Source organism: Macrobrachium rosenbergii, chromosome 4 (genome assembly GCF_040412425.1).
Source record: "Macrobrachium rosenbergii isolate ZJJX-2024 chromosome 4, ASM4041242v1, whole genome shotgun sequence".
In the NCBI taxonomy this organism is placed as follows: Eukaryota; Metazoa; Arthropoda; class Malacostraca; order Decapoda; family Palaemonidae; genus Macrobrachium; species Macrobrachium rosenbergii.
The window spans coordinates 21,302,655-21,324,349 of record NC_089744.1 but is presented as its reverse complement, the minus strand read 5'-3'; the positions used below and the strand labels follow the sequence as shown (position 1 = coordinate 21,324,349).

The 21,695-nt window shown below is 38.6% G+C and overlaps 1 protein-coding gene across 7 annotated transcripts in view; it reads left to right on the top strand.

The window, feature by feature from the left end:
• Positions 1 to 21,695, top strand: part of LOC136831071 (phospholipase DDHD2-like) — a 49,895-nt gene that overhangs the window by 10,222 nt on the left and 17,978 nt on the right. For 4 of the 7 annotated variants that reach the window (XM_067091038.1, XM_067091032.1, XM_067091044.1 and 1 more), the window contains exons 2-10: positions 6,588 to 7,337; positions 7,502 to 7,653; positions 11,428 to 11,563; positions 15,081 to 15,262; positions 15,946 to 16,083; positions 16,518 to 16,544; positions 17,898 to 18,045; positions 18,393 to 18,502; positions 21,268 to 21,402. In XM_067091038.1, coding sequence (XP_066947139.1) covers positions 6,608 to 7,337; positions 7,502 to 7,653; positions 11,428 to 11,563; positions 15,081 to 15,262; positions 15,946 to 16,083; positions 16,518 to 16,544; positions 17,898 to 18,045; positions 18,393 to 18,502; positions 21,268 to 21,402 — 1,758 coding nt within the window. In that variant the 5' untranslated portion in view covers positions 6,588 to 6,607. The remainder of the gene's footprint in view (positions 1 to 6,587; positions 7,338 to 7,501; positions 7,654 to 11,427; positions 11,564 to 15,080; positions 15,263 to 15,945; positions 16,084 to 16,517; positions 16,545 to 17,897; positions 18,046 to 18,392; positions 18,503 to 21,267; positions 21,403 to 21,695) is intronic. The other 3 variants (XM_067091049.1, XM_067091052.1, XM_067091027.1) reach the window with 1 other exon arrangement.

The window sequence follows — 21,695 nt, the reverse complement described above, 5'->3', positions numbered from 1 at the left end:
CTAAAAGTGTAGAAAAAACACTTTCCAAGGTAAAAACAGGCATGGAGCTAATACTTAGAATTACCATTAATTTCTCTAATTCTTCATTGGCCGGTCAGAGAATCTAATGCGGCCCCAGCAGAGTGCTAGCCAAGAACGATACCAACCCATCCAATGAGGAAGTACCCTAGGACGTCGTGCCCTGACCTAACCAGACCTTGCCTTCCTAAACTCACTTAGGGCACCACACCCTGACCTGGCTGGGGGGACTGCACCCCGCTTGGAACCCCACCCAATTAACACTAAACATTGGAAACATGAACCAAGCTTCCGTTTGGAGGTAGTGTTAGAGCCTAATCCCATCGTTCTGCAAACTACGCGGCTGTGCTACATTAATTCCTCATGAGATACTCAAACCTTATATTTCTCAAACTGTATGTACATAGGCTAGGCCTATACAGTATATGGTAATCCTAAGGAAGAGCTGTGCACAAAGATATTGTTTATTTATGAAACTTTCTGGCTGAACAATATAGAAAAAGGTGTTTATAGTGCAGTACAGGTCAGATAATCTGAGAAATATGCAGAGATAAAGAAAAATTTACCCTCTTTTGCATATGATTTATTCGTCCCAGAGGGGTTAGTACTAAACATGGCAGAAGCTCAGCGGGACACCGTGTTTGATACCAGCCCCTTGGCGACGAAAGTGAAAATATTAAAAAAAAAGACGTTAAATTTCTCGTTGTCTCGTATATTTCTCAGATTATTTACCAGTACTGCATTATATACACCCTTTTCTATATTGTTCAGTTAAAAAATTTCAATAATAAACAATATTTCTGCATGGAGCTCTTCGTTAGAATTACCATACACGCACACACACATATTGAAATGAGGGACACCCTTCCCAAGTCAGCTCGCTTTTCAAGGACCCACAGTAAAATCATTTATCTCGCTGCTGACACTAACAGTTGGTCACGGAGGAATTGCATCTTCTCCAAAGCTCTCATTATTCCCTTGGCGGCCTTTTATCCCCTTCCCCAAACTTGTGACTGCATTAAGCCCTTTTCCAGGTCACTAAGCCACCCCTGGAGACAATACCCCACTCGTCCAATGGCTGCAGACACCACGTGGCACCCCTGAGCCAGCGGTGAGGGAGGCTGTGAGCGACAATGATTGGGGAAAACACAGAAGTGAAAGCCGGATGAACCACATGGCACCCAGGCCAACCACAAGGTCATGGCGCCTGCCACATGGTCAAAGAGCCACCCATGAGGTCACGGCAGCGCTCCAAAAAACCGTATGTCCCATGACAGAAAACAGGCATACCCAGAGAATGGGAAGATTAATCCGACGGAAGGAATAAATAGGCCTGCATGACCCACGCTCAGGAGAGACGCACACACAGAACGGTGGCGATAACAGAATCACCGCCCCCTGACCTCCGTTCCCTCTGAGCTTGACCCACGTGGCTGACTATCCAGTCCAGTTTCTTTTCCAGTGTCAGTTTCCCAGTCAACCCCCCCCCCATTGGTACATCTATGAAGACTCATTTCCAGAATAAGGTAAAGTGCCGGGAATCTAAGGTTTAACAGTCACATACTTCTTTTTCTTTTCCTAAACATTTTCCTTTTTCAAGCGCAGTGCTCACCTAGACCTGACTTTGTTATTAACTTGTGTCGTAAGTGATTCAACTGTGTTTTATAACTGAGGATCCTTAGCGCCCTCAGCGCAACCTTAAACTCTTAATTGCGCTAATTTGCCAAGTAATCGCATGAATTCTCCATTGCAGAGCGGAGTTCTATCACTGTGGACCCTCTGCTTCGATCATGCTTTCATTGCCGTGGAAAACCCATTGTAATTCAATCCGCAGTGCCCATGAAGTGGAATCCCAGGCACCTCAGTTAACATCTTTTTCCTCACATTTTGTGCTCTGGCAGAACCCCATTTGCCTGTCTTGATTCTCCCTGTCTTCTGACTGGTTCATTGTAAATTTACTGTATGTGTTTTTAGTTAACCTAAGAGTTTATCTCCAAAACCCCTTTCCTGTAAGGCCTTCAGCTTATTTTTCTCTTGTTATGTTCTATCAGTCCAGGTAATTAGTCAGATCAGCATTCTCCTTGTGGTAAGTTTACTCCTCCTAGACTTTGAAAATATATATATATATATATATATATATATATATATATATATATATATATATATATATATATATATATATATATATATATATATATATATATATATATATATATATATATATATATATATATATATATATATATATATATATATATATATATATATATATATATATATATACAGGCGGTCCCGGTTTACGACGGGGTTCCGTTCTTGCTTACCGTCGTCAACCGAAAATCGTCGTAAGCGGAACATCGTCGAAAATCGTCAAAAATCATAAGAAAACCTTACTTTTAATGTTCTGGGTGCATTGAAAACGATGTAAACTGCATTATTATTGAGTTTTACATCAAAAAACCTTCAAATTATGATTATTCTGCCATTTTGGGGCCATATTTCTTCCGTCGGATCGGCGTCACGACGTCGTAACCCGAACATGCGTCGTAAGCCAGGAAATAATTTCTGATGAATATATTTGAAAAGCGTCGTAACCTCGGAACGTCGTAAGCCGGAACCGTCGTAAACCGGGGACTGCCTGTATATATATATATATATATACACACACACACACACACACAGTAAACCCCCATTTGTTCCGACACTATATACAAACTGTCGGTCCTTTGCATTAGGAATTACTTTCAGCGTAGGCTGGAAACAGCCATTAAACTCTTGAGCAAGGTGGTTAGGCAGAGTAACTACCGCCAGGTAGGCAGGAATACCCGCCTCCCTGGATGTAAACATTCCAGTTTGCTTTTGGCCATCATGCCTTGCAGACGTGGTTTCAGTTCTCTCAGCCTGACTGTCGTTAAGCTCTTATTTTCCCGGTGGGATCTTAATGTATTTTTTTTGCATATATTACGTGTGTTTGATATTTATTAATACAAACCCAAGATTTGTGATAATCTTGCATAAGCCGTCGTTCCCCTGCTCTGTGTCTTGGGGTTTGACAGCCAAGGGTGTATTTAAAGTAGCGTAACCGAGTGGTAATGCTTCTCTTACAATAGCCTTTTATTTAGATACTGAAGGCATTCCCCTGTACAATCAGAGATATTAGATTGAGACGCAATATCTTCACTCCCCTACATTGATCGGGACGTAAGAGTTCGCTTCCCTTCTTGGGCTCCTGCCCTCCATGTACAAGGGCATGACTACTTCCTTGTTCCTACTTGTGCTGACTGTTGTTTTCGCTGCCCGCGCTTAGAGAACTACGGGGCGGGTGGGAGGTTGTGGGCATCGTCTGTAAGTTCCACTTCCACGGCGCCCTTGGTGGCCTCCCCTCCATCCTTTCCTCTCCCCATAGGTTCTTCCTTCTCTCCTTCAGTAGAGATCTCTCTCCTTCGCTCACTCATCGGGTGAAGACCGCAGGGGGGGCAGGCGACCTCTTCTTGGGTACCTCCTCTTGCCGTTTAGGGCAGTTCCCCTTGTAGCGAGAGGAGCCTCCCTCTACTAATCATCTTTGCCTTTTCTTTCAGGTTGACAGTGAGCATCACAGACACAGCACTAGTTGGTTGGATATCTCAGGGGATATCTTGCATGAAGCAGTCCCGATGTTCATTTAGTGTTGTTTCGGGATCAACCACAGTCCTGGGTTGGATGACATAGTTCCACATCGGGATCGTTCCGACTCTGTTCCCGCCAATGTGGAACTATCGCTGTCATTGCTGGCCTTCATGTATGCTGTGGCAATGCCTCTGGTATATCTGTGGTCCATTTGCTCCTGCTGTTCCCTGTGTTATGCTCCAGTTAACTCGACGACAGTCTCTGGGCGGCTCTTCCTGGTCTCCTGCCACAGCCGTCCTGATCGTTCCTGTTGCTGTTGGTGATTTTCATGTGACGTTCCGGCCCTTGCAGTAGCTCCTGCCTTCCGAACCGTTGCCGTAGCTCCTGCATCGGCTGTCCTGATCATGCCTGCCGCTTCTCCTGGCAGTCGTGCCCGGGGCCGCTTCCGTTGTGTTCCTGCCAGCTGCCCTGGAGGTTACGACATCTGCCATCCTGTAGATGTCGGCGTGAAGGTGAAGGAAGTCGCCCTGTGGAAGTGACGTTCTTGCAACCTGGCCGTTGCAGTAGCTCCTGCCTTCCAAACCGCTGCCGTAGCTCCTGCATCGGCTGTCCTGATCATGCCTGCTGCTTCTCCTGGTGGTGGTGTCCTGGGCCGCTTCCGTTGTGTTCCTGCCTGACTGCCCTGGAGGTTACGATGTTTCGTGTCCACCATCCTGTAGAAGATGTCGGAGTGGAGGCGAAAGAAGTCACCCTGTGGAAGTAGCTGTCGTCTTCTTCATCTTATCTTCGATTTCATCTTCTGCTGTCTCTTCCCTTCCTCTCCTGAGGTCCAAGGGGATCCCAGGAATCAGACAGACCGCCGTCGGCCGAAGGAGAGGAAGGCTGCTTCTTCCCCTTGATGCCCTTGAACGTCTAGGGACTGCCTCCTTCCGAGGAGGCAGTGGGTCTCTCGTTGGCTCTTCCCGACCTTCGGGTTAGGAAACCGATTCGCATAGCCCTGGGTTTTGTGTTTCAGGAGCTGCAGGCGCGCAGACCGTTCCCAGTCCCAGAGGTTCCGCCTCTAAGACGGGGGCTGCTTCAGGCGCTCATTTGCGAGTTGTCTGCTTGTTTACTCTCGGTTTTCTGGCCAGAACAAGGTACCATCCAAGCCCTGGCCAGTTCTTTTACCATTAAGAATTTGATGGAAATCCTTGGCCCAGAAGAGGAAGAAAGAGCTCTTTGCCCTGTGAGGGCCTTAAGGTATTACTTGGATAGGACTGAGAAAATCAGGGGACCTTCTAGCAACCTCTGGTGCTCTGTGAAGAATCCTTCCCGACCCCGTTCTAAGAACGCATTGTCATTCTTCTTAAGGGACCTTAATACCGAGGCACATCTGCGGATTGGAGAGGACGTCGTACCGTCGTTTAAGGTTAAAGCCCACCAGATCAGAGTAGTTGCTACCTCATTAGCTTTTAGACATAAGTTGTCTATCTCTTCTGTTTTACAGTCCACTTATTGGAGGTGTAAATCAATTTTCGCGACATTATTTACATGAAGTGGAAACTGTTCGCAAACTGTAGTACCTTGGGTCCGTTGTCAGTGGCTGGCTTGGTACTGGGGGACGAAGCATAGGAAGCATTCCTTTTATCCTCTATCTCTTCACCTTAATATAGGGTGTCAAGTCTTGGGGGAGCCCGGGGGTACCATGTACCTGGCGTGCCCATCAGTTTTTAGTGGATGGGTGGTGATTTTTTAAAAATCAGTGTAGGTGACAGCGTTGTCTGGTTGTTTTTGTGTTACTGCACCCAGAGCAGGGGCACTTGTTGATGCTTTGCTAGCCATTGGACATATGCTTTGCTGCAAAGCTTCCACCTAAGTAGAGGTGCTCCATGGTTATACCTCCACGCCACTACAGGTTAAGATGATCACCAACCAGAGGCAGTATCTACCTGCAGTAGCACTCTTACCAGGTAAGAAAACAAGCATTGTATCAATGCTAACAATTTTTCTGTTTCAAATTCATTGCCATTACTGAATGTTTTGGGATTCAGCTATGTAATTACTTGGTAAGTTACGTATATGAAAATGTTATTTTCACAATAAAATTAAGTCTCATATATGCTTACCAAGTAATTACAGTGTTGGAGCCCTCCCTCCTCCTCCTCTCTCTTGGACATAAGGGCACAAACGAATTGAGCTCCTCAACTGTGTTGTTCCTGTTGTTCCCCAATAGTGGGCAGGGCTAGTCACCTACACAAAAACAACAGAAGCGTTACAGCAATTTTTAAAATTTAAGCTGCCACGTTAGTTGAAACTGTAGCTATGTAATTACTTGGTAAGTTTGTATGAAACTTGATTTTATCATGATAATAACATTTCTCCATGAAAAGTTTGTTTGTTTGTTTGAATGCACACTTTGAGATTTGCAAGGCTGCAGCAGAAGGAGACATAGACAGCTGGATTCTTGAAGACTTCTTCAGGAAGCCATGATAATCCAATGGGTGTTTATCTAGGAGTTGAAGATGGCTTCGCAGGATCCTGGAGTCGTGAAGGTGTCTTCAAGAAGACTTTGTAATCCAATGGGAAGACATCTTATAAATATAACTTGCTTGATCTTTAGAATTTATGAAGTGTTTAATTAACATCATGTGGTAACTATGAACCATATGCAGCCACACACACAAACACACAAACACACACACACACACACACACACACACACACAGACACAAAGGCAGCCAAGGAAATTAATATAATAGAGGGAAGTAGCAGGGCAAATATTAGTAGGAAGGGCTAGAAAATCTTGGAAAAGGGCAAAGATGGAAACCTAGACCAGTTGGGGATTGAGGTAGAGAGGTGCACTAGATGGCTAAGAATGATAATTCATTTCATGTTTAACCCTGTAAGGGGAAATCTGACTTAAAATATGCAACTTCACTGCCTTACCAATTCTTAGCATGTTAATAAATATATTGTCTTTTCAGATACGACAAGCCTGCATCAGATGCCTGAAATAGACCTTAATGATTCTTTTGGCATGAGTGATCAGACTGCTATATGTGGAAGACCAGCTACAGCCACAACACCAATATTTTCAAGTGTTGTAACTGAGAGTGACCTTGCCTCAAGGTCTTCACTGTTGTCACAACCCCCCACTTTTGTTCCAGCTATTAACACTCCATTTTGCAGTCCCTTGGTACCAGCTCCAACAGCCATTCCATCTTTCTCAGCATCACCTACTCCTTCCCCAACATCAGTTCCTTCATTTCAAGGACCAGCACCTATCTCCTCTGTTATACCTCCATTCTCCCAAACTTCTGCACCAATTTCGTCAGTTATTCCTCCATTTTCAAGGCCCTCAGTGCCTGCGCCATCAGGTCCTCCGTTGACAAGACTTTCAGCACCAGTTTCTTCTGTTATCCCTACATTACCAAAGTCTTCAGTAGCTTTAGTTAGCCCATCAGTAACCCCTCCATATCACAAAAATTCATCTCCATCTGGAACACCTCTTCCTTCTAATTATCCTCTCTCATCAGAAGGTATATCAGGTTATCCCCTACCTGGTAGATCATTTGTCAGTGGCTCAGTTTCTCATGTGATAAATCCCAGTAGTAGTCCTCCACCTGTGGACATTAAAGCTTCAACTCCATCTCCACCACCTTCATTAAACATGGGATCCATGCAATCACGCTTAGGAACTCCAGGTGGATTGTTTTCAGTTGGATCAGCACAAGGTAGAGTATATTCAAGGTCATATATATGAAATAGTTGTTGTACAGTTATTTACTACTAATTTTTTTGGTAATTTTGTTTTTAGGCATCTGGCCTTTATAAATGATCAGTGCCCTTGTGCATTATAATTTCTCATACATATGTGTAAAATAAGTTTTTTCTTCAGGTTCTAACAGCCCTGCAGCTAAAGCTCCAGAAATCCCTGTGGAGACTTCTGTCACCAAAGTGGGTTTCCCATCACCTGCTTCTTCAGTTGGTGGAGAGTCTTTTTACACACCATCGAGAGAAAATGTAATCCCACTCTCTTTTGAGAATATGGTAAGCTGCTACTATACAGTACTGTACTGTACTGTATACAGTATAGATAATGAACATGGTACAAACAAGATATTCTTTTTCTTCTTCGTAGATAGTTGTTAGCACGAATTAATTGTTTATTTACGATCGTGTAGAATTTACAGTAGAGGAGTTTAGTTAATTATCCAAGGCAGCTCATCAGAACCATTATTATTATTATTATTATTTTTGATAGCGTAGTCAGTTTTGTCCTCAAGGAGTTACCCTTCCATGCTACCAGAGCTCCATGGTGACCAAACTAATAAAAGAATTCTCTCTTATCTGGTCTTGTGGATTTAATCTAAGGTTGTTTTCCATAAGGAGATTTTGGGTTTTGCTATTTTTATGGTATACAGTATATTCAATTCCATTCTGATATTTTGCTTAATAGTTCTTACAATTCTTTTTATGTTTTGCACGGTATTTTCTTCGTGCTTGTAGTTAAGAAGCATTAATACATTGTAAAGAAGTTTTCTTTTTTTAATATTGTTTTGGTTGTGGGGCAAGTCCTGTGAATTATACCATATTTCAAGTGCTTTCTTGAAACATCAATGAATATCAGAGTTGATAAACCCAATTGCTGGCTAAAATTTAAAAGGTTCTCAGTACTCAGTGGATTTTATCCCAAGTGGTACAATGGGATAAGGCCCCATGTGCATAAGCATCAAGTGCCCTGTTCAAACATTTCTTATAGTATTTGTTTTTTCCATTCAAGCATAATCCTCATTTGTGGGTTTGGTACAGATGGAGGTGATACAGTTATCCTCCTCTTTTGTTATGAGGTCCCCTTTCACTGTATAAAGGACAATCATGGAAGTGGACAGTATAGCCATGGGCTCCCCTTAAGGTGCCTTTTGTTAGCTTTATGTGAGCACAATACAAGTTTTTTCTATAATCTTCAGCCATGCCTTTACTTTCATTTGATGACACATCTGTTAAAAGAAAGTTTTGAAGACAATTTTGTCATTGAAAGTATGTATATAAATAACATCAATGGCAAGCTTCCATTCCTCAGTGTGTTAGCAGAGCAAGAAGAGGATAGATGAATCACTTCTGTCTTATTACAACAAACTCACTAATAAGGGATTACATTGAAATGGAAAAAGCAAATGCTATATGAGACACCTGACAATGCTGATGCATATTGCACCTTACTCCATTTTACCACCTGGCATCAGATCTGAGAACTTGATAGAGCTTTTTACATTTTAGTCTACAGAAGCTGTCATAACTATTTTACTAATCAGTGTTGCAAGAAGGCACTTGGAAAATGGTATAATGCACAGAAAACATCCCCTAACCAAGATAGCTACCAGAAATACAGTATTACTTTTTTTACAATGCAATAATGCATCCAAACTACAAGCAGGACAAACATACCAGGCAAAATATTTAAAAAAGAAATGTAAGACCTAGTGGGGAAAATCCAATAGAATTGAGTAAATGCAACAAAAATAGTAAAACCTAAAACCTGCTCATGAAAAACAACTCTTAACCTAATCAAGAAAATCATAAAAAAAAAAAACCATGCAAGCACCTCTCATGCCACCTCCAGGAAGGTGCTATTTTTAACCACTTCGCACAACCATGGAAGATGACAACTAAAACAAATCACAAACATCAATATTTTATACCAAGTTTAAATGATTGTCCCTTATTCTAGGAGGTTCTCCCCCATAAGCATAGCCCACCTTAAACACAACAAATGAAATCCTCCTCCTTCCCACTCTTAGATCCTTCCCACTCTTAGAATTGGATAGAGGCGAGAAACATGGATGCATAAACCTTCTTAGCCAAGAATACTCAAACCAAACAGTCCACATCAAGTATAGGAGAAAACACAAAGTATTCTTTTTGTACTGGTTCTGTGTAAGCGCCGGACATTCACTTGCTATATGGTTTATGGTCTCATCCTTCATATTGCACTTCCTGCATGTGGGCGAGATGTTATTTGCATCTATTGTTCTTTGGACATATCTGGTTCTTAGGGCTTGATTTTGTGCTGCTGTTAGCATTCCTTCTGTTTCCTTCTTGAGTTCTCCTCTCTGTAGCCATTGCCATGTTTCATAGTTGGCCAGTTCTCTTGTCTGTCTTATGTATTGTCTGTGCATTGGTTTGTTGTGCCATTCCTCTCTTCTGTTTTTCATTCTCCTGTCTCTGTATATTTCTGGGTCTTTGTCTACTTTTATCAGTCCTTCCATGCACTCCTTAGCCACTCATCTTCACTGGTTTCCAGACATTGCCCCAGTGCTCTGCGCTCGATGTTTAGTTGGTGTCTGACTGTGTCTGTCGTGATCATGGTGAATCTTTGTTACATTCTCCCCATTTCTTCTGCCTTGATTTCCTGGAGCCATGTTGCATGTTTGTTGTGTGATACTGGATTGCTCCATATGTTTTCCTAGAGCCTCTTACTTGGTTTGGCTTCAGTAATTTCCTGGTAGTTGTCTTCCCCTCTTAGTTGGCTGTATAGTCTTTTCTGGAGAGCCAGTTCTTTTTCGTTATGTTCCTTGCTTGGTCTGCCAGCCTCTGCTCTGTTTGAGGGATGTTATTTCTCTCATTCCAGATGTTGACCAGTCTTCTTCTGTATCCTCTTTCTGTTGGGTTGCTTCTGATATAGCATCTCCATATTTCCTTATTTTCTTCTCTTGTCCATTTCTTCTTCTGGTTGCTGGTTACTGTCATTGTAGTGGTAAGTAGCTGGGTGATGACCTCCAAGTACCTGACTGTCCTCCCCGTCGATTGGGTTGTATACCCGGCTGCCAGACGAAGCTCCTCTGTTTCCAGAGGTTCCATTTATGCCGTTGTCATTTATTCTTTCATTTCTTTCCATCATTGCTGAGTTTTGCTATTTAACCCATAGCTAGACCCTACCCCGTCGAGAATAGGTACTCATTTACAGCTGAGTAGACAACGGAAATTATGGTAAAGATCCTTTCCCAAGGAATCAACGCCGAGGAGAGCAGTCACCCATCCAGTGACTGACCAGTCCCAGTGTTGCTTAACCAGCCCATCGATGAGCTAAACCACTCTGCCACAGTGCCCCATATTTATTATTATTGTTATTATTATTATTAATGCTCTTGACAGCATCAATGCCACAGTCACAGTCATGTATGCGTTAATATCCACCTGTTAGACTTCTATGATTTGTGATGTTCATAATTTTGTTCCTCTATTCAGTACCTCAAAGAGCAAATAAAAATGAGGAAATATTAATACTGTTTTATATGTGATACAAGTACTATGAGGAGTTGATGCTAGTTGCCCTGCCATAATGTTATAGTATGACTAAAATTCCTAATACATAGTCACAATAATGACACCCAAAAGATGCATAGTATTCAAGTTGCCTTTCTCATAGAAAGCTCGTGTTTATTTGTAATGGTTTTTACCCATGCAAGCATGTTAAAAGGTCTTTTAACAGTTGTTTTACTCACACAAATCATTGCATTCATGACCTTTAATAATGCAATTTGGAAATCACAGATTGTTTTGATGTGTAATAAATCTGAAAAAAGGGAATTGTAATGCAAGGATTTACTTGCAGTACATGAAACATGAATATTATTTTAGAAAAAATTTCTAATTTTCCTATACCTTGTATTAAAGTAGGATTCAGCTGGATCTCAGTGACTTAATTATATATGTGAACCTTCTCTAGTGCCATGTGTATCGTGAATATTATGAGAGTCAGTTACACTGCACAAAGTTAGGTGGGATATTATGTTTTTATAGAATTTATTTTTCCTTTCACAGGCAGCTAGCCCAGCTTTACAAGATGGCGTATATCACCCTGTCATGCATCATTGGTTTTATTCTGTTGGACAGCCTCAAGTATGGAAACCATTTACCTTTAAAGATTCTCTCAATTTAGAGGAAGCATTTAGACAAGGTTAGATATATTTTACAATTTGATGTACTCACATTATTCCTGTCGTAGATCATCATGCTTTTCATTTTTTTATTTTCTATTTGCATACTTTCATCAATTATTTTGCTAATCCAAGTACTACTTTAAGTACTGTATACTGTAGCTCAGATGCTTTGTGTATAGGAGCTGCTTTGTGTATAGGATTCAGAAGGGTGGGTTGTATTTCTCTCTTTCTCTCACTGAGATAAGAGAGAGAGAGAGAGAGATTTTTTATGCATATGTAACATGTATGTTTATTTGTTTTGTATAATTTTATTGATAAACGTGACGCAACTTTGTCGTTCATTTCTTGGAATTCTCAGTCTTTTTCTGGTAGATAAGCGGGAGGGGTGTATCCCTAACTGTCAATCATTTTGCCATACCTGATTGACATGAAGGGTCTGAGCAAACAGTCTCTCTCTCTCTCTCTCTCTCTCTCTCTCTCTCTCTCTCTGAGAGAAAATGGCTGTGCCTGAATATGTATAGGGGTAACTTGATTAGTTTTCACACATTGCTGTAAGTCATGTATTTTTAAGGGTAATGTTGTAAAATGACTTTGAAATGATATTAAAGTGTTTTAAGATGATAGTTTAAGGTAAATTTGGTGTTTGAACTATTAAAATAGGCACTTATAAGCATTTTTAGAGGGGTGTTTGGTGTTTGAACTATTAAAATAGGCAGTTTTCAGCATTTTTTAGAGGAGGTTGTCAAGTATTTGGGGATTTTAGCTATTCACAGGTGGTTTTGGTCCCTAACCCCCTGAATACTGGGGTAATCCTTGTCACCAGATTTAATGTCTATATGTGATTACAGAGTATGAAATGAAGATCCAAGTTGCATGTAGACGAGTTTATTCCTGCCATAAACACAAGCTAAATCAGGGTTACAAAACAGCCCCTGTAAATGCACGCCAGAGGATGTCAGGATGCAATGCTAACATACAAGCTACTAATACTTTGAACATTACAGTCACCAAGGCAACAGGGAGGTGGTTCTTCATCATAAAGGTCTTGTATACCCAGCATCCTGTCATCTGGTGATCTAGGATCTAGGAAGTGTGCTCTCCAACCCATATTGTCTCAGATCATGCCACCATTGAAGATTTCAGTGTCATCATCTGATGCTCAACCTATGTAATCATATACTGTAGCTGGGAACTACCAACCAGGATCTTAGCTCCAGCTGCAGGGACTTGTGTTCAGAAGTAACATGGGGGGGGGCGGGGTTTAGTTTCCCCAGAAGGATGAGGTGCCTAATCAGAGAGTGCCACTTTCCTGAAGGATCCAGACTTTAGTGGAACTTCTGAATCAAGCATGACCACAGCTAGTTCCTATCCACTGGCAAACTTCAGAGTTGACTAGCTTTACTGCTAAATGTATGATCACCAGCCAGTTATCCAGTTACCTTATGAGTATCATGACACCTCTGTGATCTCATGCTGCTTCTGGTGTGAGAGTCCTGATAAAAACTTAAAAGAGTGGTGGCCAGGCTAAAGCAGTGGACCTTTAATTGAAATCCCTTCTCTGTCCATACAGTGCAAAGGTATTTATTCCAAGCTGGGTAAATTGGGGGTGTCAAAGTATGTGCCCCTGAGGTCCAGTGAGTTCTTTCCATGATGGGATAACAAATCGATGCCATTGTTTCTATCAAGAAAGGGGTTTACCGGAGAAATTTGTTCATTAGACTGAGGTTAGTGGTGGGCCATCATCCTTCTGCTGCTTTGGGAACTGAAAGGCAACAATAAAACCCTGATAGGTGCATTGACTATGTCTTGTTTTCCAAAGCCAGGAACTCATGGAGTCCCAACTGTAGACATTAAATCCTACTGGAAGCAATGCAAGTGTGGTTATTGTCTCCAGAAACAAAAGTCAGTAATCCCCCCCTGATGACTTCCATCACCAAAGGCTCAGCTCCTAACTGTAGCCATGATTTCCTAAATTTCTAGAGACAAAGCCCTGTTGGCAAAAGTAGAGCCAGTTGGGGAATACTGTCTTCACACCCTTCTAATGCCCTTAGCCAGGAGCTTCCCCTTGAACCATCCACCCTTTTCATGCTGAAAGGTGATATTGGTGTAGAAGAGAAAGTGTACGTGGTGTTCTGGACATTCTCAGCTGCCTGAACTCCTTTGGTACAGATACTAAACATTTCAAAAAACAGTGGTGGGAGTTGCATAGACTCAGAATCTACATACTTTACTCATGGCCCTGAATCAGTTTAATTGAAGTGCTGTAGTCTCTTGTAACAGTTAGTAACAGATAATAACCCTTCAGTCTGTTACTTAACTTACCATACTATATGAACAATATGTACAAAGCTGCTTGTAGAGTGATGAAGATACTACTGGGAGGGGTCCAGCACAGCAAAGGACCCTGCTACCAGCTCCAGGGACTCGGAATGATTAATCTCAATAAGCAACTCCTCATGAAGGTGTCAGTTCTTTACCCCTGAATGCTATCCACTTCAGTACACAAGTATAGCATGATGTTCATTATAATTGCAGGTAAAGTTTACTGGCTGCTCAGAACTTACTGCTTGCCAAAGCCTCTTCATCCTGTACAAACTTAAGTGGATAATTGCTCTAATAGGAGCAATACCATTTTGACTTTGGTTTGAGCAGAATAATTCTGAAGGAAGAAATAGAGCCCAAAGAAAGGGCATGGCTGCAGTCTCTTTCATGCTAGACATTTAAATCACATTTCAAGTCTAGGTAAGGGATTGGGCTTGGGTATGTAAGGTCCATACAAAGAGCCCTTGCTTCATTGTGAGTTACATCCTAGCCTACTTCTAGTCCACTCTTTTATAGGATACATGAGATTAGAATTTTTCTGGCATTATTTCAAGGCCTTCATCATTATACAGTTTTTAACTGCAGGTGCACTGGGCACTTCTGATATCATACTAGATATAGTGTAGATTTAAACTTACACAGGTATACTTTATTGTGTCATTGTCCTACTATTTTCCAGTGCTCAAAATAAGTACCAAGAATTATGAATTCTAGTCCCCTGCCTCCTTTAACCACAATGTGCCACCATTCCTCTGCCAAATTGGATGGATGTATCTTTTTTAAATTTGAGGATGATCATTATTTTTTTATATTCACTCTATGTTTGTGAAGTGTAGTTAATCTCATTCCCTTCGTGTTTTGAAGTTTAATCACTGTGAATTCTTCACATTTTGAACTAAAAAAGGAAGAGTTTGAGCCAAGTGAAGTGGAATATGGTAACTGTGTTTAGATGTAGTGAATTGTGGCAACTTTTATGTGGACAAAATACATCAGTCATACTTCCTGATGTTCAGGGATTTCAGTACTATCTTTCAAAGTTAGTCTCATGATGGAAATCTGCCTTTGTATCCATATCCATGCAAGCTGACTGTCACTTCCTGCAGAAAAATCTGTTTTTATGATCAAAGTCCTGTTTATGCATAGATAAACATTATTTTTAATTGTCATAAAGTATATTGCTTAGCAACTAGGGTGTATTTTTATGTTTCACAGGAGACCCAGGAATGATTCCTACTGATGGTGGCAGATATGATGTAAGTATCACTGAACGTTTGAGGAAGCCAGTTTATTGGGAGGAAGAGCCAAGCCATGTCCGTCGATGTAGTTGGTTTAAGAAAAGTCCTTTGGAAACTCAACCAGTTCCCTATGAAGAAGAAATAGCAGAGCGGTTAGAGGTAAGGGTTTTAAAATTATTTTGTTTTACCTCATCATTTGCCTCACATTAATGTTAATGGCAGTTATTTTGTTCATCTTGTCTGGTCTGTGTGATTGCACATTGTGTATAGTGATGCAAAGTTATGATATACCTTCTCATGACTTAAAAATTTTTATGCATAAAATTAATTGCTGATATATTTCAGCAATTATTTTCAAGAAAATAATAATAATAATGGGTGTACTGTATGTTAATTTAGTTTTAGATTAAGTATGAGGATTTCTTTGCAGCATTTATGTCTCATTTACAAGAACAGGTATTGTAAATTCCAGAGAAATAACTGTTAGTGGAAATAGTCAAGAAAGATGTTTCTATTAGGTTGGTTTTTCATCATTATATAGATCAGCGCAATTGTGCTTCATAAATTGTTGTGATTTCTGTCCTGCAGTAGTAATAACAGTAGCACAATACCAATATTAATCATTTTCATAATAATTCTTTAACAATTCTTTCCTTTGTGAAGTTACTTAATGTATGGAATTCAGTTTACTTCATCAGATGATATATTGATCAAACCAAATTGCTGTATTATATGATGCTGAAAAATTTTCTGGAGAGTACTGAAATCTTCAGTGATTATGTCATTAACACAGATTTTAAGTATTAGCCTTTGACAAAACTACTCTTTGCATTTTCATTCAGGCAGAATATCGTGATGCGATGATGACAGGCAAATGGCATCGTCAGGTAGATGTGCATGGAGGCGATAGAATTATGATTCATTCTACACGTACAATGATTCACTACGTTGGTTTGGATGGTGATTTTGCCTCTGTCAATGTAAGTTAAAAGTTTTTTGTTATTTCTGTTGAAAGTTAATGAACTTTATATATTACATAACCCTTATAAACAGTGACTCTAATGGTAGGCACAAAAATGTTTATACCATTTATGTTCAAGGAAGCATATCTCTGACATTTTTAATGATAAACTGCCCAATTTGGATTCATTTTGCAGCTGAATGGTAGCTCTATTCAGTGACATGAAACAGGCCCACCGAAAAAGTTTTATACATATATGCAGAAGTTAAGAGATATGAAAAAATGTTCCCCCTAAAAATTTACTACAAAAAACACGGATACTGTTTGATTTTGTTGCAAAATACACCCAGATAAATGACTAATTATTGCAGTGCAAGTTGTAATTATAACAAGGGAAATGTGCAAAATATGAATGACAAAGTAAAGCAAATGGCTTTATACCCTTTTTTTCAGAGACACGTGGCTCGGACATTCTTCAAGGTAGACTGCTCAGTTTGGATATGTTTTGTAGCTAAATGAGTGCTCTATATAGTTTCTATATAATGACATGAAAAAAGGTCCCCTCGAAAAATGTATGTATATGAAATAATAATGAGTGAAGTTAAGAGATGAGAAATTTTGCGTTTCCTCCCCCAAAAAAATTTGCCAAAGGAAAGTTTTTGTGGTAAAGTTTTTATTTTTGTTCCAGAATACACCAAGATAAATGATCTAATTATTGCAGTGCAAAAAGTTGGAGCTATAACAATGGAAATAGACAGAAATTAATGACTATGTAGCATGACGTTTTACATAAAAAAGAGGCCTTCTTGGTCAAGCACTCTCTCTCTCTGTTTAAAAGCTCTTGTAATGAATTGAATCAAATGTGAAATGTAAACTTTTCAAAGGTAATGACAATACAGTTTTGCACATCTCTCTCTCTCTCTTTAGGTTTAAAAACCTGTAATCAGCTGAGTCAAATATGAAATGTAAACTTTTCAAATGTAATGACAATTGCAGTTTTGCATATCTCTCTCTCTCTAAATCTTGTGAGTACTTGTGGGCTGATTTTTATAAATAAGAGAACTTTGCATATGACACTTTGTTTCTGTAAGTTGCTCCTATTCAAAGTCGTCGTCCTCTTCTTCTTTCTCTGCATCTTTTCCCACTTTTATGTGGGGCCGATGTTTCTGACAGCGTTCCTCCACCTGGCTCGGTCAAACACATTGTCCTCTGACAGTTGTTTGTCCCTCAGGTCTTCTTTAACTATATCCATCCACCTTCGCTTTGGGCTTTCTCTTGCTCTCCCACCAGGCACCTCCGTCTGCATCACTCTCCTCCCCACATATGTCTCATCCCTTGTCATCACATGGCCTTACGAACTCAATATACAGTACTGTACGTGCTGAAGTTAATATCCCTCAGTAGACTAATGAATATAAATATTTACCAAAGGGGAGATGCAGTGGACTGCCCTGTGTGAAAACAATGCATTAGGGGTCTGACTTATTATTATGGAAAAATATTTTCATATGAAGTTAACCAGTATTGAGTGAAAGTCTGAATGCCCATTAAGGCTGCATTTAAAATTTTACTCAACATTTTTAAAATATTGTATGTCTTGACATCCTGAAACATACTCAACACGAAGCAGAATGGTTGATGTTATAAAGTTGTTTTATGTATTTATCAAAGTAGATACTAATTAAGGCTCTTTATTTACCTCAGAAGTCACAGTGCTGTTGATTACAGTATAACTGAATGTTCTAATCTATGCAGCCAAGAAAGATAATTTTTAGAAATTGCATACACAGTCTATACATATAAATAAAATGGTTTGGTTTTTCTCATCTTTAGGGATCACATTCTCCTTTAAGTGTCAAGCGTGGAACGGAAGATTTTGAAATTATGGATGGAGAGGCTGATGAAGTTGATCACATTCTATTTTTGGTGCATGGAATTGGATCAGTATGTGATCTTCGCTTTAGAGCTGTTGAGGAGTGTGGTAAGAAATGTTCTTTTTTTCAGTACACACTCTCTCTGTCTCTCTCTCCATTATTGTTTTGTAAATGATTAGGTGAAGTGTTTATCATAATTAACTTTATTGTTGTTATGTCTGTAATATTTGTTTTCTCATTCACTTTATATGGAAAGGTTAAGTGATTGGTTTTCTCAGTCTTGGTGTAGCAGATAAGGGGAGGGAAGCAAACAATGTAAGGGAATTTGTGCAATTTTTCTTTTGTTACATAAATGGGTTTGATCTTAATTTTTAATTTATTTTGTAAATGCTTTGTATTTTATACTTTAAGTATTTTGAGTACCCACACAATCAAAGTGTACTGGTATTTTCAGTTGACGATTTTCGAAAGCTAGGACACCAGCTGTTGTCCTCTCATTTTAAGCAGTCCGTTGATATGGGGTTGGTTGGCCGTGTTGAGATACTGCCAGTATCCTGGCACAAGGTAAGTTTTTTCATTGTTGTCACAATTTTCATCAGTTTAGAGTTTGTAAGTAACTAACACCATAGACAACACACAGCAGAACATATAAGTCGAAAATGTCCACATTACACAATATACAGAGACGGATCAAAGTCACAATACGGAGTTGGATAAGCTGCAGTATCCCAAGACAAAACGTGTCGGTTCTCTCTAACTGATAATGCGTCAGTATTTACAGCTGAGCTGTGTGCAATAGCATCAGCCATAAAAATAATTAAAGAAGCCTCATTTAATAATTTTGTGATTTTTAGCGACTCCAGAACCGCTATAGAAACCATTCAGAGTTTCGTACCAAAACATAATATTGTAAAACAAATTAAGTTTTCACTCCATAAGTTGTATAATAATGGAAAAAATACTGAAATATGTTAGATCCCTGCCCCGTAGGGATTAAAGGAAATGAAGAGGCTGATAAAGCAGCTAAAGAAGCAGTCCGCATGACAAGAGCAAATGTAAACATCCTATTAGTGACTATGTAAGATATATAAAGACAATCATTGTAAATAAATGGCAAAATATATGGAATGAGAAACCTATAAATAATAAATTGAAACATAAAATCCTGTGTTGGAAAATAGAGTTCATCATATCAGAGAGAGAGAGACAAGTAATTCTGACGCGTCTTTGAATACTCGTTTGATACACGGACACTTGATGAACAGTTAACAGTCAAACATGTATTGTGTGAATGTCCAAAATTTAACTGACAGCGATTATCAACTTTTAGAAGTAAATCAATGAGGGAAATTTTGTCAGGATCTTCTACATTTTCAGTAATGCCAATTTTAATATTCATTAGGAACTGTGATTTAATTGATAAAATATAAAAATAAGTAAATAATGAAATTACGGAAACCCTTAGGGCATTTAATGAATTTTAAAAACAAAATTTAAAAATGTTACTTAACTTATTCTGAATTTTAATATCCCTTTTTTTTTTTGTGTGTGCATGTATGGAAACACTGGTAAATGTATTTGTTGTGTGCGTGTGTTCCAGTGTGAGAGCATATGCCTTTGTTCCGTTTTTAATTTCATTTTCATTTATTGACCACCACACTGAATGACCTATTTGGTCCCAGAGCTAGTCTCTGGCCCAGACCTGGTATCTCATTCATATCCTTTGGGCCAGCCCTATGAGAGCTTGAGAATCAGCCCAGTGGCCTGGTTACAAATTTTAATGATAATAATTAGCAACTAATGGCTGTGATGATGTCGGTAAATGCAATCAGCATATGATTTTAAGAATGTAAACATTACCCAAGTGCAAATGGCGCCTGATCGCCATGATCGTGAATTATAATACGATAGTAATATATAACTATAATGCATGAAATACAGTATGTAAAACAGTTTCAGTAAAATTATCATTATTCTTTATACAATTGTATTACGTATTTGACTTTTGCAATGGATATCTGTCAGTGTAACAATCTAACCAGGGCCAATAGTTTCTCTCTCTCTCTCTCTCTCTCTCTACACATACACACACACACAGGTTTAAAGAAACAAAACCAGCAGATTTGTAGGTTATTGCTTAAAACGTAAGCCAGAAAAGTTTGAAGTGCCAAAAAATATCGAAAGGTGCCAGGAGATCGGAATTCGACAGTGCCCTTTTAAAATGGTTTAAGCTCTGACTTAACGGAGGCATAAGCATTTCCGGGGTGATGCTTATGGAGCATGCCTGAATTTTCATAAGGAACTAAACCTAATGAATAACAGTGATTATTCATAAGCTTTGTTCTGTTTTTCATAAGATCAGTGATACATGTGGAATGAGTTGGCAAAATTATGTTTAAATAGCTGTTTTTTTAGGGGAGATTTCTGTTATCCAGGATTTTCTCTGGTCCGGCAGTGTTGTTGTTCCAAGGGTGCCGGATTAAAGAGGGTAGACTATGTATTTATGTATGTGTGTGTGTGTGTGTATATATATATATATATATATATATATATATATATATATATATATATATATATATATATATATATATATATATATATATATATATATATATATATATATATATATATATATATATATATATATATATGTATGTATGTATGTATGTATGTATGTATGTATGTATGTATGTATGTATGTATGTATGTATGTATGTATGTATGTATGTATGTATGTATATGTATGTATGTATGTATGTATATGTATATGTATATGTGTATATATATATATATATATATATATATATATATATATATATATATATATATATATATATATATGTATATGTATATGTATATATATATATATATATATATATATATATATATATATATATATATATATATATATATATATATATATATATATATATATATATATATATATATATATATATATATATATATATATATATATATATAATAAATGAAATAAATGTCTCATGTTGTTATGAAGGTTATCAACTCTGCAGTTAATCATTTGAATCATATTTTAAAACTGATTTTGCACTTATTTTCTTTCTAAGATACCAAATACTGTAACAATATTAACTTCAGAATTATTTGCTTCCTGATTTTTCTTAGGTATTTTAATTCTTCATTATTAATAATAAATAATAAACTATGCTAAAGCTTGAGTTTCTTTAAAATCAGTGTCATGTGAAGTAGATGGAACATCCTTGTTGAAATGATTTTGGTAAATTGCATCCATACGCTTTTGCACAAAAGTAGTGTTCTTCAATTGTAGCTATGTATTATTTCTCTTATAGGCACTCCATGGCGATGCTACTGGTATTGACCGAAAGTTGAAACCCATCACTCTTCGATCAATCCCTAAACTGAGAGAATTTACAAATGACACTATTTTAGATGTCCTACTTTTTACAAGCCCAATATATTGTCAGGTAAGAGAAGGAAATTTTACGTATTGTTTCCAGCCTTTAAGTTGTTACACTTGGTATGCTATGCTTACAGAAAATACTAACCATTGTTTCACAAATGCATTAGTTACTGGTCTCATCAGCTATTTCAGTTTTTGAGGTTGGCTTTGCATGGGCTTCTCTCCTGGCATAACTGTCAGTCTTTAATTGACGCTTTATTGGTTTGTGTGGTATTTCAAAATAAATTCCTTACATTTTCACATTTCTTTTCTTCAAGATTTTGTGACTAATGTGTGTTTGGTATGATAATATTATTG